Source organism: Dioscorea cayenensis, chromosome 14 (genome assembly GCF_009730915.1).
Source record: "Dioscorea cayenensis subsp. rotundata cultivar TDr96_F1 chromosome 14, TDr96_F1_v2_PseudoChromosome.rev07_lg8_w22 25.fasta, whole genome shotgun sequence".
Taxonomy (NCBI): domain Eukaryota; kingdom Viridiplantae; phylum Streptophyta; class Magnoliopsida; order Dioscoreales; family Dioscoreaceae; genus Dioscorea; species Dioscorea cayenensis.
Window position 1 is genome coordinate 1,901,457 of NC_052484.1, and position 12,824 is coordinate 1,914,280.

General features: G+C 32.9%; 1 protein-coding gene across 1 annotated transcript; it reads left to right on the forward strand.

The window, feature by feature from the left end:
- Window positions 1-1,748: 1,748 nt before the first annotated feature.
- On the forward strand, window positions 1,749-12,696 carry LOC120276453 (puromycin-sensitive aminopeptidase). Its single transcript, XM_039283206.1, is given in 35 exon segments — window positions 1,749-1,825; window positions 2,096-2,187; window positions 3,302-3,376; window positions 3,997-4,038; window positions 4,281-4,421; window positions 4,721-4,796; window positions 4,976-5,052; window positions 5,745-5,858; window positions 5,927-6,001; window positions 6,194-6,301; window positions 6,410-6,622; window positions 6,712-6,773; window positions 6,882-6,909; window positions 6,989-7,075; window positions 7,181-7,206; window positions 7,429-7,492; window positions 7,597-7,677; window positions 8,712-8,759; window positions 8,864-8,882; window positions 9,048-9,052; window positions 9,215-9,226; window positions 9,349-9,405; window positions 9,544-9,653; window positions 9,737-9,817; window positions 9,961-10,135; window positions 10,512-10,660; window positions 10,748-10,886; window positions 10,965-11,111; window positions 11,392-11,473; window positions 11,576-11,751; window positions 11,837-11,899; window positions 11,901-11,948; window positions 12,031-12,147; window positions 12,215-12,286; window positions 12,473-12,696. Coding segments are annotated over 34 exon segments (2,931 nt in total). The 5' UTR covers window positions 1,749-1,825; window positions 2,096-2,106; the 3' UTR covers window positions 12,554-12,696.
- The last annotated feature ends 128 nt before the right edge of the window (window positions 12,697-12,824 follow it).

Genomic DNA, 12,824 nt, shown 5'->3' on the forward strand with positions numbered 1-12,824 from the left:
AGCCGTAAAAGTCTCAATCTAATAATAAATATAAGATTAGATTATGTGACATGACAATAATGACATTCACAAATATCATTCAATAATTTGCTATTATAAATTTTTTTCTTTTTTAAACCCAACATAAAATAAATTATGCATATGGACCTTGCTTGGATGTGTATACATATATACAAGACATGAAACATTTGAAAAAATAAAATAATTTTTTTATTATACAATTTCAATTAAATGATTTTTATTTTTTTATATAAAAAAATCTAAAATGATTTAAATGACAAATTTGAAAACTCACATCAGTTTTTTTTTTACTAATTTTAATTCTATTATATGGTTTTTTTGGGAGAATATTCCAACTAATTAACTACTTTTCTTAAAAATAAACATATTTTAAACTTTTTTTTAGCATGAAGTTAGAAACTTTTAAATTTACATAAATAGTATAAATTTCTCAAAAATAGATAAAATCCTAAATTAGTGATTTAATTCATACCCAAATTTTTATTTATTTATTTATTTTTATAATAATATATATATAGGGTTTAATCTAGAAATGTAAGCAAATACACAATTCATTACTTACAATCATAGGATGATGATTTAATAGTTATTATTTATATAGACGTTATGCATAATTACTGTGTATGATTATTGCGTGACATTATTCAATACTATTTTGTACTGTTTAATATTATTCATAAATGGATGATAGCTGTTAGATACTAATTCAAGTATTACTATAAACATCTCTAAATTTAAAATTTATGGATGTCATAGATATATGTGCATGTATATATAAACCTACAAATCATTAATTATAAAAATTGCAAGGGTATATATACAAAGAGGACCAATGTATGACAAATCTTCATATGTCCATCTTTGAATCCAAAGGCTTCAAATCATCCATTTTTGTTATTAAGAATAACTTCAACAATAACTATTCAAGTGTGTATGTAAATTGTAAACAATGTTATGAACAGTGCACTATTCAATGAAAAAAAAAGTGAGACAATATTTTTAAACATAACAATGCCCACCCAACCATTAAAGTGCATCAATAGAGTTTTGAGCACTATTTAATTACACTGTTTGCATATGTTTTAATAAAAAAAAATTGTTCGTATTCACTCAAACTTTCATAAAAAAAATCGTTAGACTATTTCATATTTCAAAAAAAAAAAAATTTTACACTATTTGACCGCTTATTTTTTAGTACTAAATGCTCTTTAGTATTTTTAAATAGAAATATAAAATAGTAAAACAAAATTAAAATATTAAATAAAAATGTTACATATTAAATAAAAATTATGTAATTACACATAAATATATAATATTAAATAAAATATATATTTTTAAAAATACGAAATATATTTCATAAGCAGATAAAATTAAATTTTTAAATAAAATAATTTGACAATATGAGTTGCATGAATTGAAAAATATCAAATATGTAAATTGAAAAAAAAGATTGTTTGGTAAAATTCAGAGAGATTTAAAAAAGTTACAAGATTAATAAATAAGTTTTACTTTAATAAATTTTTGTGTACCTGTCTCTTTACCCTTATTTTTTTTTAATTTTATTTTTTATATACAAATATTATACAAAAATATCCGGAGAGAATGGGTCCCATTATAAAATTACTCAATATGGACCCCACAGTACAGCTAATAAAAACTCACCACGTCATCAAACTATATATATAGATATATATAAAGTTAAGGGGTTGTTTTAAAAAAAAAACCCTCTTAAAAGCTCTTCAAGAGTTCAGCATTTCCCCCAAAGTTCTTATCTTTGGCCTCATCGCCGCTGAGTGATCGCGAGGTAATTCGAGAAATCGAGAATTTTAGTCTTCATTTTTGATGAAATTTATCTCTTGAAAGATCACATCTTCTGTGTCTTTTTGTGAATTTTTCTTGGATTTTTTGAAATTTTCTCGTCCATGATTTGAATTATCCAAAAATCGCTATAAAGGCTTCGCCTTTGGTCCTCTTTTTCTCCGAAGGTTGTTCGCTGTTTTTCGTCTCGTTGATCGGTGTTGGTCCCTTTTTGGGGTGATTTGGTTGTTTTCTCAGAGGTTGGTGAAGTTTTCAGGTGGTAATTCGATGGCTCGTTTGGTTCTGACGTGCAAAAGTTCGAGTTTGGTGAAGCGAGGGGTTTTCGGGATGTTCTCGTCCTTCCATCTGGTTATCAGCACCCATTTCTTTCTCTGATTGTCTTTGATACATTGAACCTCCATTCAAGTAGTTGTTTTGATGTGGGTTTTCGATTTTTTTTCATTGTTTTTGCTACATTTTTGTGTTCTTTGTTTTGTCACTGTAGTGAGATGAAGCTATTGTTATTGTTATTTGGAGGGTTTTGGTTGCATTGAGGAAAAGAAAAGCAAAGATGATGAAATGGAAAAATTGAAGAAAATTATATTTACTGGCGATTTTCTTACTTTGCTTATCCGTCTTGTTTTCGACTCTTAAAAAGTTCTATTTTTTGTTTCTCCCCCCTTTTCTCTATCTTCCTGGATCCAAAATACCCAAAATTGTGCCATTTATGAGTACTTTGACACTAGAAAGTTCCACATGCATTGGTTCCATTCTTTTGTTGTTTGAAAGTTGTTTAACGTTCAGATAATTGTAGACCATAATGCTACCATTTATTAGGCTCTTGAAATGCAATTTTTGATGTTTTGTTGTATTAGTTGACGCTTGAAGACTACTTGCTTTATGATACTTGAATGGTCCTTATGCATTTGATTCACTTTTTTTTGTCGGTAGAAAGTTGTGTAACGTTCATCTAACCAACATGATTCCCTCTTCAATGTATACCCCAAATGGTTACATTTATTAGGTTCTGCAGTGCAATTTTTGTCTCTTTAGAGAATGATGGTTGATTTTGGCTTATTGTTTAACCTTTTTTTGAAGATTACTTGCTTTGTGACCCTTGAAAGTTTGGTATTCATTTGTTTCATTCTTTTGTTAGTAGAATGTTGTGTCACGTTTACGGTTTATCTAACCCACATTATTCCCTCTTTGACATATGAACGTTATGGTAAATTTTGGATAGACATGGGTGCTTAGAAGGCCCAAAATGAAACATCCTTGATGATTGGTTCTCTGATTGTGATCTTTTATTAATTGCCTTAAAAATTTCATTAGGTAATTCATTGAAATGTTTTTATTGCTTCACTATGGTTTTCTCCCAAATGGTGGATGTCATTTTGCTATTCTACAGAAATCATAATCTCCAGATTCTTACTGCTTGCTCATACTGTTTGGTGAATAACATTTTTTTTTTTTTCTGATTCAGGGTGCTACGTATGCTTCTATAAGTTGCCCGAAAAGTATAAGTTTCAGGGGAAATTTTAACACCAAAAAAGAGGAGGTTAGTCACAATGATAATTCTCCTTTCTAATAGCAAAACATCTAGCTTGATAGCTAATACTAAAATAAGCTTCAATATCAGAAACTAGCAATGTTATAGAATTTTTTGATCTACAGGAAGCACGATTTGGTGTAATAGCCATGAAAATTTTGTTGTTTATTAGCCTCTTTATATATATGTATACATATTTCTTTTACAAAATTTATTTGCTAGAACTAAAAGTTGAATTATCTGATTATACACAAAAATTGTAGAAGTTTACTCTAGATATTCGAAAATGACATTACAAGATAATGGTATTGAAAGGGATTACTTTATTATTATTTAAAAATTATATTAAAAAACCATGCCCACTTTTCATATGAAGCGCATAGCTAAAAAGGATTTCTGGGACAGTGTGCTATTGTACCTCTGAGATCAAGATTCATTCATGAAAGTCATGCAGTAAGCAATATTCCTAGGGGGCCGTCATATAAATCCTGAATTATTATTGATTATAAATTCTGAACTGTTTATTTTTGCATCTATACTCTCGTAATCAATTCCTTTTAAATGATCATCGAGTTTACAGTGCTACAATCGGATTTTGGTGCTCACTTGCTTGCCTACATATTTTGTAGGCTGCTCATCGGAGAAGTGGTTTGTCATTTTCAGCTCCATCTGTAAGTCATCAACTCTGGAATGTTTGTGTTTATTATCACAAAAATTAGTTTGGTCTGGACGAGCAGAAGTTTGGCATGATATTCTCCGCTGGGTTCTGTTTCATCATCAATTTTCTATTTGTGAAATATTTTCACTTGTTAGGGGGATGCCTTTCTAGTGAAGAATCCTTCTATTCGTTGGATATATTTTCTTGATTACCATTTATGATGATGACAACAAAATGTTTCTGATTTTATTTCAGAAGATTAATTTGAACAGTAGAAGGTTAATTTGTTCCGTGGCCACTGAACCTCCACCAGCTCAAGTTGAAGATTCAGAAATGGATACCCCTAAAGAGGTTTTTCTGAAGGACTACAAGATGCCAGATTATTACTTTGAGAAGGTGAAATAATTATGTATCAGTGTCATGGTCACTTTCTATTTTGTGCTGTATGCTATTTGTGGTTGTTGCTTTCTGTAGCTTCTTTATTTCTGTGTTTTTTTTTATCTGCATTCCTCATATGATGACCAATTTAGTGCATTAATTGAATTTCTGATTAAGATCTGCAAAAAGATCTAAATTTAGCACCATTCTTTACCTCTTTGAATATTTGATTGGCTGTCTTTTTATTAATAAATCAGTCTTTGATTTTTTGACATTCGATTATTAATTTTTTAATTGTACTCTTTTCACTACTTTAGGTGGATCTAAGCTTTACGCTTGGTGAGGACAAGACAATAGTTGCATCAAGCATTACAGTATCTCCTCGAATAGAAGGTGCGTGATATTGTTTAAAAAAAATTTCTTGAAGCATTTTCTCTTATGATTAACATTTAGCATCTGATCTGTGTTTTTGTAATTAATTGGCTATTATATATACATATTGTCAGCTGTCCAATCTGTGTCATATGACATCTCTTTACCATTGCCGCTGATGCTTTGTTACATGTATTTAGGTACTCCTTGCCCTTTGGTTCTTCATGGGGTTGATCTTAAGCTATTATCAATTAAAGTTGATGGGAAGGAACTTAAGGTAATTATCTACACCCTTTTTTACCTGTAAGATGATTACTTTGTAGTTTTTTGCTTATTATTTTTTAAAAGTTAATTTAACATAGTGTATGAATTCACTTTGAGTGATAATTGCTTACTAACAAATTGATCATGTAAATGTGAACATCAATGAAGTAAATTTGTCATAAAAAATCCTAGCAATGTTTGGCAATGCTTAAAATATAGCATTTGAGAACAACTCATCAACCACATGTTGATTTGATTTAAGACATTTATGGCTAAGGTATAATATGCATAAAGTATATATACCTATAATGGCTGTATGGTTTGTTCCCAAGTTGAGGTTGTAGAAATGCTGAATGAAAGCCTTAGCAAGTGAACTTATTTGATCAGACTTATTTAGCTTTATGAAAGCTATGTTTGAATATTGAAAGGTGCAGCTTGCCACATCCTTAGCTCTTTGTTTGCACCAATTAGGTTTTTGGTTGTTGCCATATACTTTAGCAACTTAAATAGTGTCTCACACTCTCTTTATCTCTGAAATGTTTTGCCTATTACTCTGAATTTTAAACCCCATCACGCTTGATAGAAAGTCATCTAGCTTTTTCCAAAGGAACTAAATCTTCTGTTGAAACATGTTTGTTCTTTTCAACACAGACTGTTTTTATTTTGCTTTATTTATTTATTTGTTTGCAACTCTAAATGATGCAGAAAGAAGATTATCATATGACTTCACGTCATCTGACATTGTCGGCACCACCTACCACCACATTTACTCTGGAAATTGTTACAGAAATACACCCTGAGAATAATACATCCTTAGAGGTATGATAATTTTGATTCTATTAATTTGTTTGCCTGTTTGAAAAATAATCTGCTTTTGTTGTTTCCAGGGACTTTACAAGTCAAGTGGGAACTTCTGTACACAGTGTGAAGCAGAAGGTTTCCGGAAGATCACCTTTTATCAGGTTTTTTTCATGCATAGAGCTGTTAGTTAACTAATATCTTGTGGCAATTCCACAATTATCTCATGGGGAGCTTAGACAAACATTGTTTCATTTTCTCTTACTTGGACAAAGACCTGGAATGTTTTTTGCCTTACCAGCTAATTTTGCTATGATGTTTTTCTGACTGGTGTTAATACGCAATTGCTTTTTTAGGATCGCCCTGATGTCATGGCAAGATATACTTGCCGCATTGAAGCAGATAAAACCCTCTATCCGGTGCTGCTATCAAATGGAAATCTAGTAGAACAAGGGGACCTAGAGGTGAGCACTTTGTCATTTGAATTTATACTTCTGGTTTAGAATTTCCAAGATCTGTTGGTGAATTTAAAGTTTTATTAGTTGCATTCCTGATTGTTTCATGGCTTGCAGGGTGGAAGGCACTATGCTATTTGGGAGGACCCTTACAAGAAACCCAGTTACTTGTTTGCATTAGTTGCTGGACAACTAGAAAGCAGAGATGATTCCTTTATCACATGTTCTGGTAAGAATGTTGTCTTGAGAATCTGGACTCCATCCCAAGATGTACCAAAAACAGCCCATGCAATGTATTCTCTCAAGGCTGCAATGAAATGGGATGAGGAAGTTAGTATCTTTGTTCTGTTATTTCACGTCATTATTGCCTTTTTTCCATTAGATTTTCGAGTCATGGCTGATTTTTCATTCTGCAACAGGTCTTTGGTCTTGAATATGATCTCAATTTGTTCAATATTGTGGCTGTTCCAGATTTTAATATGTAAATTTCGTTGATTTAATCATCAACTGCCTTTAAAAGTTTCTGCTTCTTTTTTTTTTTTTTAATTATGTTTAAATTATTAACTAAATTTTCCGTTTCTTTTTGAAGGGGAGCCATGGAAAACAAAAGTTTAAATGTATGCTTGATGATAATTTTTTCAGCTAATGTATTCTTGCTATACTCCCCTTCACTGAGATTTTAATGTATGTCTGCAGATCTTCAATTCTAAACTTGTCTTGGCATCCCCAGAAACTGCAACAGATGGTGACTATGCAGCAATATTGGGAGTAATTGGTCATGAGGTAGCTTCTTTCACCAAATAACTCTTATATGGTAACTTCAATGGTCCTATTTTATTCTTATAAAACTTTTGATTCTATGCCGAAATGGTTTTGTTTCACTTGCAGTATTTCCACAACTGGACAGGAAACAGGTCCGAGTTACTTTCTCAATGCCATCATGTGTTTATTGTATCAGGGATATCGCAAGTATTTTGCATGAGTTATTTTAGTCCATATTACATGCATTGCTTGGAAAATTGCCAGCTATGTTCAGTGCACCTGAGTTGAAAATTTTGGGCCTTCCACATGAATCAATTATGGGTTTTGAGTTGCAGCACCTTTTTAATAGTCATTTTTTCATCTAATTATTATAGGGTGACTTGTCGTGACTGGTTTCAGCTAAGTTTAAAAGAAGGACTTACAGTCTTCAGAGATCAGGTTAGGATTTTACTAAAAGCAGACCTTTTTTTTGCTGTCTGCTTATCTGCTGTATATTCTTCAGTCTTCTAACTTTTGTATTTTACCATGGTTCATGGGCGCAGGAGTTCTCATCTGACATGGGCAGTCGAACTGTAAAACGCATAGCTGATGTTTCAAGACTTCGGAATTATCAATTTCCACAGGTTATTCTTTGGCCATTGGTTTGTGTGTTTTTCTTTTTCCTATTGAGCATTTTCTGCAATTGAAGGAAAGTGAAGGTGTCTCCTTTTGCATATATGATGATGGCTTGATGTGGATAAATATAGCCAGTCAGCTAATTGGGTTTGTATGTTTTTCTTAGAAAACCTCGTGTTTCTTAGGTATCTGGATTGGTAGTACGTTAAAATTTAGCACCAAGCACTTAATGGTTTTCAAATAAAAATTTTCACTCCTATATAGTATCTTTCTGCGATCAAATCTATCCAACTCTGAAAAGTTAAATATTTAACGGTTCAGATTTCTAGTCAAGGATATTAAATTCAATCTAAGTTTTTCTTTGTCGCACTTCATTTGTTAGTCGCATTGGTTGCTTATAATCAAATTGAAGATTTATCTTTCAAGTTTGCTTGAGCACATTGCTTAATATATTTGCTTATTGGCCGCTGCTGTTCTTGTAAGAATGAATTAGTCTTTTGATTTTGTTTTTAATGTAGAATGAATGAAACCTCAAATAAATACTATAGAATTGCAGAAAATATTCATTTCTCCAAATCTTCTGTCATTCCATACCTAGCTGAACAAGAAAAAGGGACGAGGAAGGGTGTATCTACTTTTTCCTGTCTTGTTTTTTTTCTTTGCTATAACTTTGCAGCATTGCCACCTGTAGCAGGCCTTTAATTTGCCACTGCACTTGGTTAATTTTTATTCCATGCAAATTTTGTTACTTTATTAAGTAACCCAAATCACTTAAGTGACTTAATAGATGAAAATTTATTCTGAGACCTTGCCTAACGACAGTTTCATTTGGAAACATGCTCTTGGCATATGAGATTGGCCATCTCAAAGATCATGTTCTCATTGCATGTGCTTATTTGTTGCCGTGGACATCACAGTATTACTAACAGGCTTTGCTGCTCAACATTTTTTTTCACAACCTTTGTTGGCTTGGTTGTTGATTTGTAATTTATTCATTGATAGCATGAGTAGTTGTTTATACTGGTTTTTCTCATATTCTCAGGATGCAAGTCCCATGGCTCACCCTGTACGACCACATTCATATATCAAGGTACTACATAGTTTTTGTTGTTATTCTTAAGTGAAAGAGTAAGTTTTCTGTTTTGATAAAGTAATTGCTGGAGCTAACATTGATTCTGTTTTTTCTTCTGACAGATGGACAACTTCTATACTGGTGTGTCTTGACTGTTCCTAGTCTTTGCTTAATTGTGTTTGAAACTCCTGCTTGGATTTATTTCTTTGAAGTACCTTTCTGTTCTAATTTTGGTGGTGTTATCTTGGCCTGCATGGAAACTTCATTTTATCATAATCTTCTGTCTGACATCTGCTCTCAACACAGTCACGGTATGTTTCTCTTTTTTTTTTCCTTTTTTTTAATAATACTAATCTTTCAGTTTGACTTGCATCTTTACATTGTAAAACTTGATACCTTTTCTAAACTAATGTCATCTTTGTTTGGGAAATTTGGTGTTTCCTTACATCTGGCCGGTACATTGTTGCGGACAGGTCTATGAGAAGGTTAATACTGCTCTCCTGTGTTTGTTAACTGTATTGTTTTTTTTATTTTTTTTATTTATAATTCCAGTGGATTTAATACTGGTCCTTTGATAAGAGTTTTCTACTTTGTGATGTTAAATCAGGGTGCTGAAGTTGTTAGAATGTACAAGACCCTGCTTGGAACTGAAGGATTTCGAAAGGTAAATTCATGATCACTTGCTGTATTCTTGTATTTCTCATCAGTTGTGGAGTCTTTGTCTTCTTGCCTGTCTGATTCAATGTTCTTTAATTAGGTTTCGTTCCATGCCATATTCATTTGAATTATTTTGTTGTTTCAGGGCATGGATCTTTACTTCCAAAGACATGATGGACAAGCTGTAACTTGTGAAGATTTCTTTGCTGCCATGCGAGATGCGAATAATGCTGATTTCTCCAATTTCTTACTATGGTATGCAGAGAAGACTCAGCCTTTTTATGCATGAATTTTTGTAAAATAGAGGGGCTAATTTTGACACTGTTATGGCAATGCAGGTACTCTCAAGCAGGAATACCTTATGTTACAGTTACCTCATCCTATAACCCTGATGCATGCACATACTCCTTGAAGTTCAGGTAATGTGTACGTAACATAAACTTGTGTGTAGTTTGTGCCCTTTCAAGTGTTACTACTATTTCCATTCTTTTTCGGCATTTATCAGTTAGCTCTGGGTTAGACCTGCATGTATAATTCTAACTGTTGTACACCACTTTTTCAGTCAAGATGTGCCACCTACTGCAGGACAACCAGTGAAAGAACCTATGTTTATTCCTGTAGCTGTTGGATTACTTGACTCCAGTGGAAAGGATATGCTGCTGACCTCTATTTATAATGAGGGACTGCTGCAGAAATTTGATCAGCCAACATCAACTATTGTTCTTAAAGTCACCAAGGTTGGTTTCAATTTTTGTTTTATTTGTTTCTTGGGAAATTTTATAGGGATCTATCTTTCTTGTATGTTCCACTGTGGAACCATTTGGATGTAATGGGTTTTGCCCAATTGAGTTAGTTTGGTAGATATATTAATTCGTGTATAATTCCCTGATATCTTTGTATGTGGCACCCTTAACATGTTCCCCTAGCCAGCGTTATCATCATGCATATGTTAGTACTTCTTCCAATTATTTTCGTCGTATATGAAAAATGTCTTCTTTTTATGTGTTTCTCCTACTTGATGGTGGTTTGTTATTGTCAGAATTCTATTCTGGTATTTATTATGTTTAATATTGTCTTCTCATGTTAATGTTAACTTAATTTTGTATTTTTCAGAAGGAAGAAGAATTTGTTTTCGCTGATATACCTGAGAAGCCAATCCCTTCCCTGTTGCGTGGTTACAGTGCTCCTATTCGTCTTGATTCTGATCTTACAGACAGTGATCTATTTTTCTTACTGGCACATGATTCAGATGAGTTCAACCGGTATGCTTTCCAAAAATTTGAAATATTCGTTTCATAATATCAAGAAATTTGATTTGATTTAACTTTTTCTCGTTGTGTGTGGTTCAGATGGGAAGCCGGCCAAGTATTGGCAAGGAAACTGATGCTTAACTTAGTGGCTGATTTTCAGCAGAACAAAGATTTGATCCTAAACCAGAAGTTTGTCAATGGGATCAGAAGCATATTATGTGACTCCAGCTTGGATAAAGTATGTACGATAATTTCCCTCTTGATTCAGAATAAATTATTATTCTCTGAAATGGTTGCATTGATTTCTTTTTTGTAGGAATTTATTTCAAAAGCAATTACATTGCCCGGTGAAGGTGAAATAATGGACATGATGAAAGTTGCTGATCCAGATGCCGTTCATGCTGTTCGCACTTTCATTAAAAAGCAACTTGCACTTGAGCTAAAAGAAGAGCTTCTTGCAACTGTAAGTTCTTTTTATCTCTTTAACTTTCTTCATCGAATATCAGCTTTTGTTATGATTTCTTGTTGTCTACATTTAAGCACTGCATGATATTTCGCCTCCATGAATATTCTCTATGTAACAACTGAGAAAGAAAAACATTACTCATGTTGCAAGTATTGTTTGCTGTCTTTTGCTTTGATGTGAAAATGCCTTTCCAAGCTAGAATTTCTTACTGTTTATTGCTCCAGTGTCTTGGGAAAACTGCGGTTTTTTTAACCATTTGATTTGGTACTGTTTTCAGGTGAAGAACAACAGAAGTGATGAGCCTTATGTCTTCGATCATCAGAGTTTGGCCCAACGTGCTTTAAAAAACACAGCTCTTGGTACCATTCATCAGAATCATGTTACAATTTCAGTTTTGTCGCTAGAGTTGAAATATATAAATTAGCTTCTAACATTTGGTTTATATGATATCTTCTGAGCAGTCTATCTTGCATCCCTCGATGAACCTGAAACCACTGAATTTGCATTGTCTGAATACAAAGCTGCTACAAACATGACCGAGCAATTCGCAGCTCTCGTGGCCTTATCTCAAAATCCCGGCCAAGTTCGTGATGAGGCACTCTCTGATTTCTACAACAAGTGGCAGCATGACTATTTGGTGAGATTCCAATACTTACCAAGCTTGAATCATTTTTATGTTTAATATTGTTTTAAACTCCTTGATCATGTTCTTTTCTGGACAGGTTGTGAGTAAATGGTTTGCTCTTCAATCTTCATCGGATATTCCTGGAAACGTCGCAAATGTTCAGGAAACTATTAGAGCATCCTGCATTCGATTTGCGCAACCCAAACAAAGCATGCTATAAATTCATTTTCACTCACTTATTTCAAAATCCATCCTTTTCATAAACCAAGTTCTGATCTGGTGTTTCTTCAGGTATACTCTCTGATTGGTGGATTTTGCGGATCGCCTGTCAATTTCCATGCAAAAGACGGATCAGGCTACAAATTTCTCGGAGGTCTTGTGTTGCAACTGGATAAAATAAATCCTCAGGTGAGTTTCATTTTTCCGAACAAACCCGATCCATGATCATCTGATCAATATGAGCTTCTAATAACAGGTGGCATCTCGCATGGTGTCCGCTTTCTCGAGGTGGAGGCGCTACGACGAAACCCGTCAATCTCTTGCTAAGGTATTTTCTCGAGTTAATCCATAAATTCATTTCGACTCGCTTAGACAATTGCGATGATGCCGCTGAAATTATATATATCAGATTTCTGATCTTTTCCGGCTAATTACATTCGATATGTTTCTTTTTCCGGCTTGATGTAAATTATTTTGTGGCTTATAATTTCGATGTCGATATTGTGTTGTACAGGCACAATTGGAGAAGATAATGTCTGCCAATGGACTATCTGAGAATGTGTATGAGATTGCTTCCAAAAGTTTGGCTGCATGATTTCTGAAAATGTCTGCAAGGGTTTCTGGCTTATTGAAATCTTTTTTAATCTTAAGTCTTTTATGTTTTAATTGGCTTTTTATATAATAGTTGTTATTATGTGAGACTATTTTGCCATAAATGCTGGATAAAGTTCAATTAAATGGCAATTGGGACTTTTTTTTAAAAAAATTTTAATTTTTTTTTTTGAGTTATTGATGTCTTTGCAATTGATTTTAATTGTCTGATTTGAATTGTTTTTGGCTTATAAATTATTATTGCTTTTTTTCCC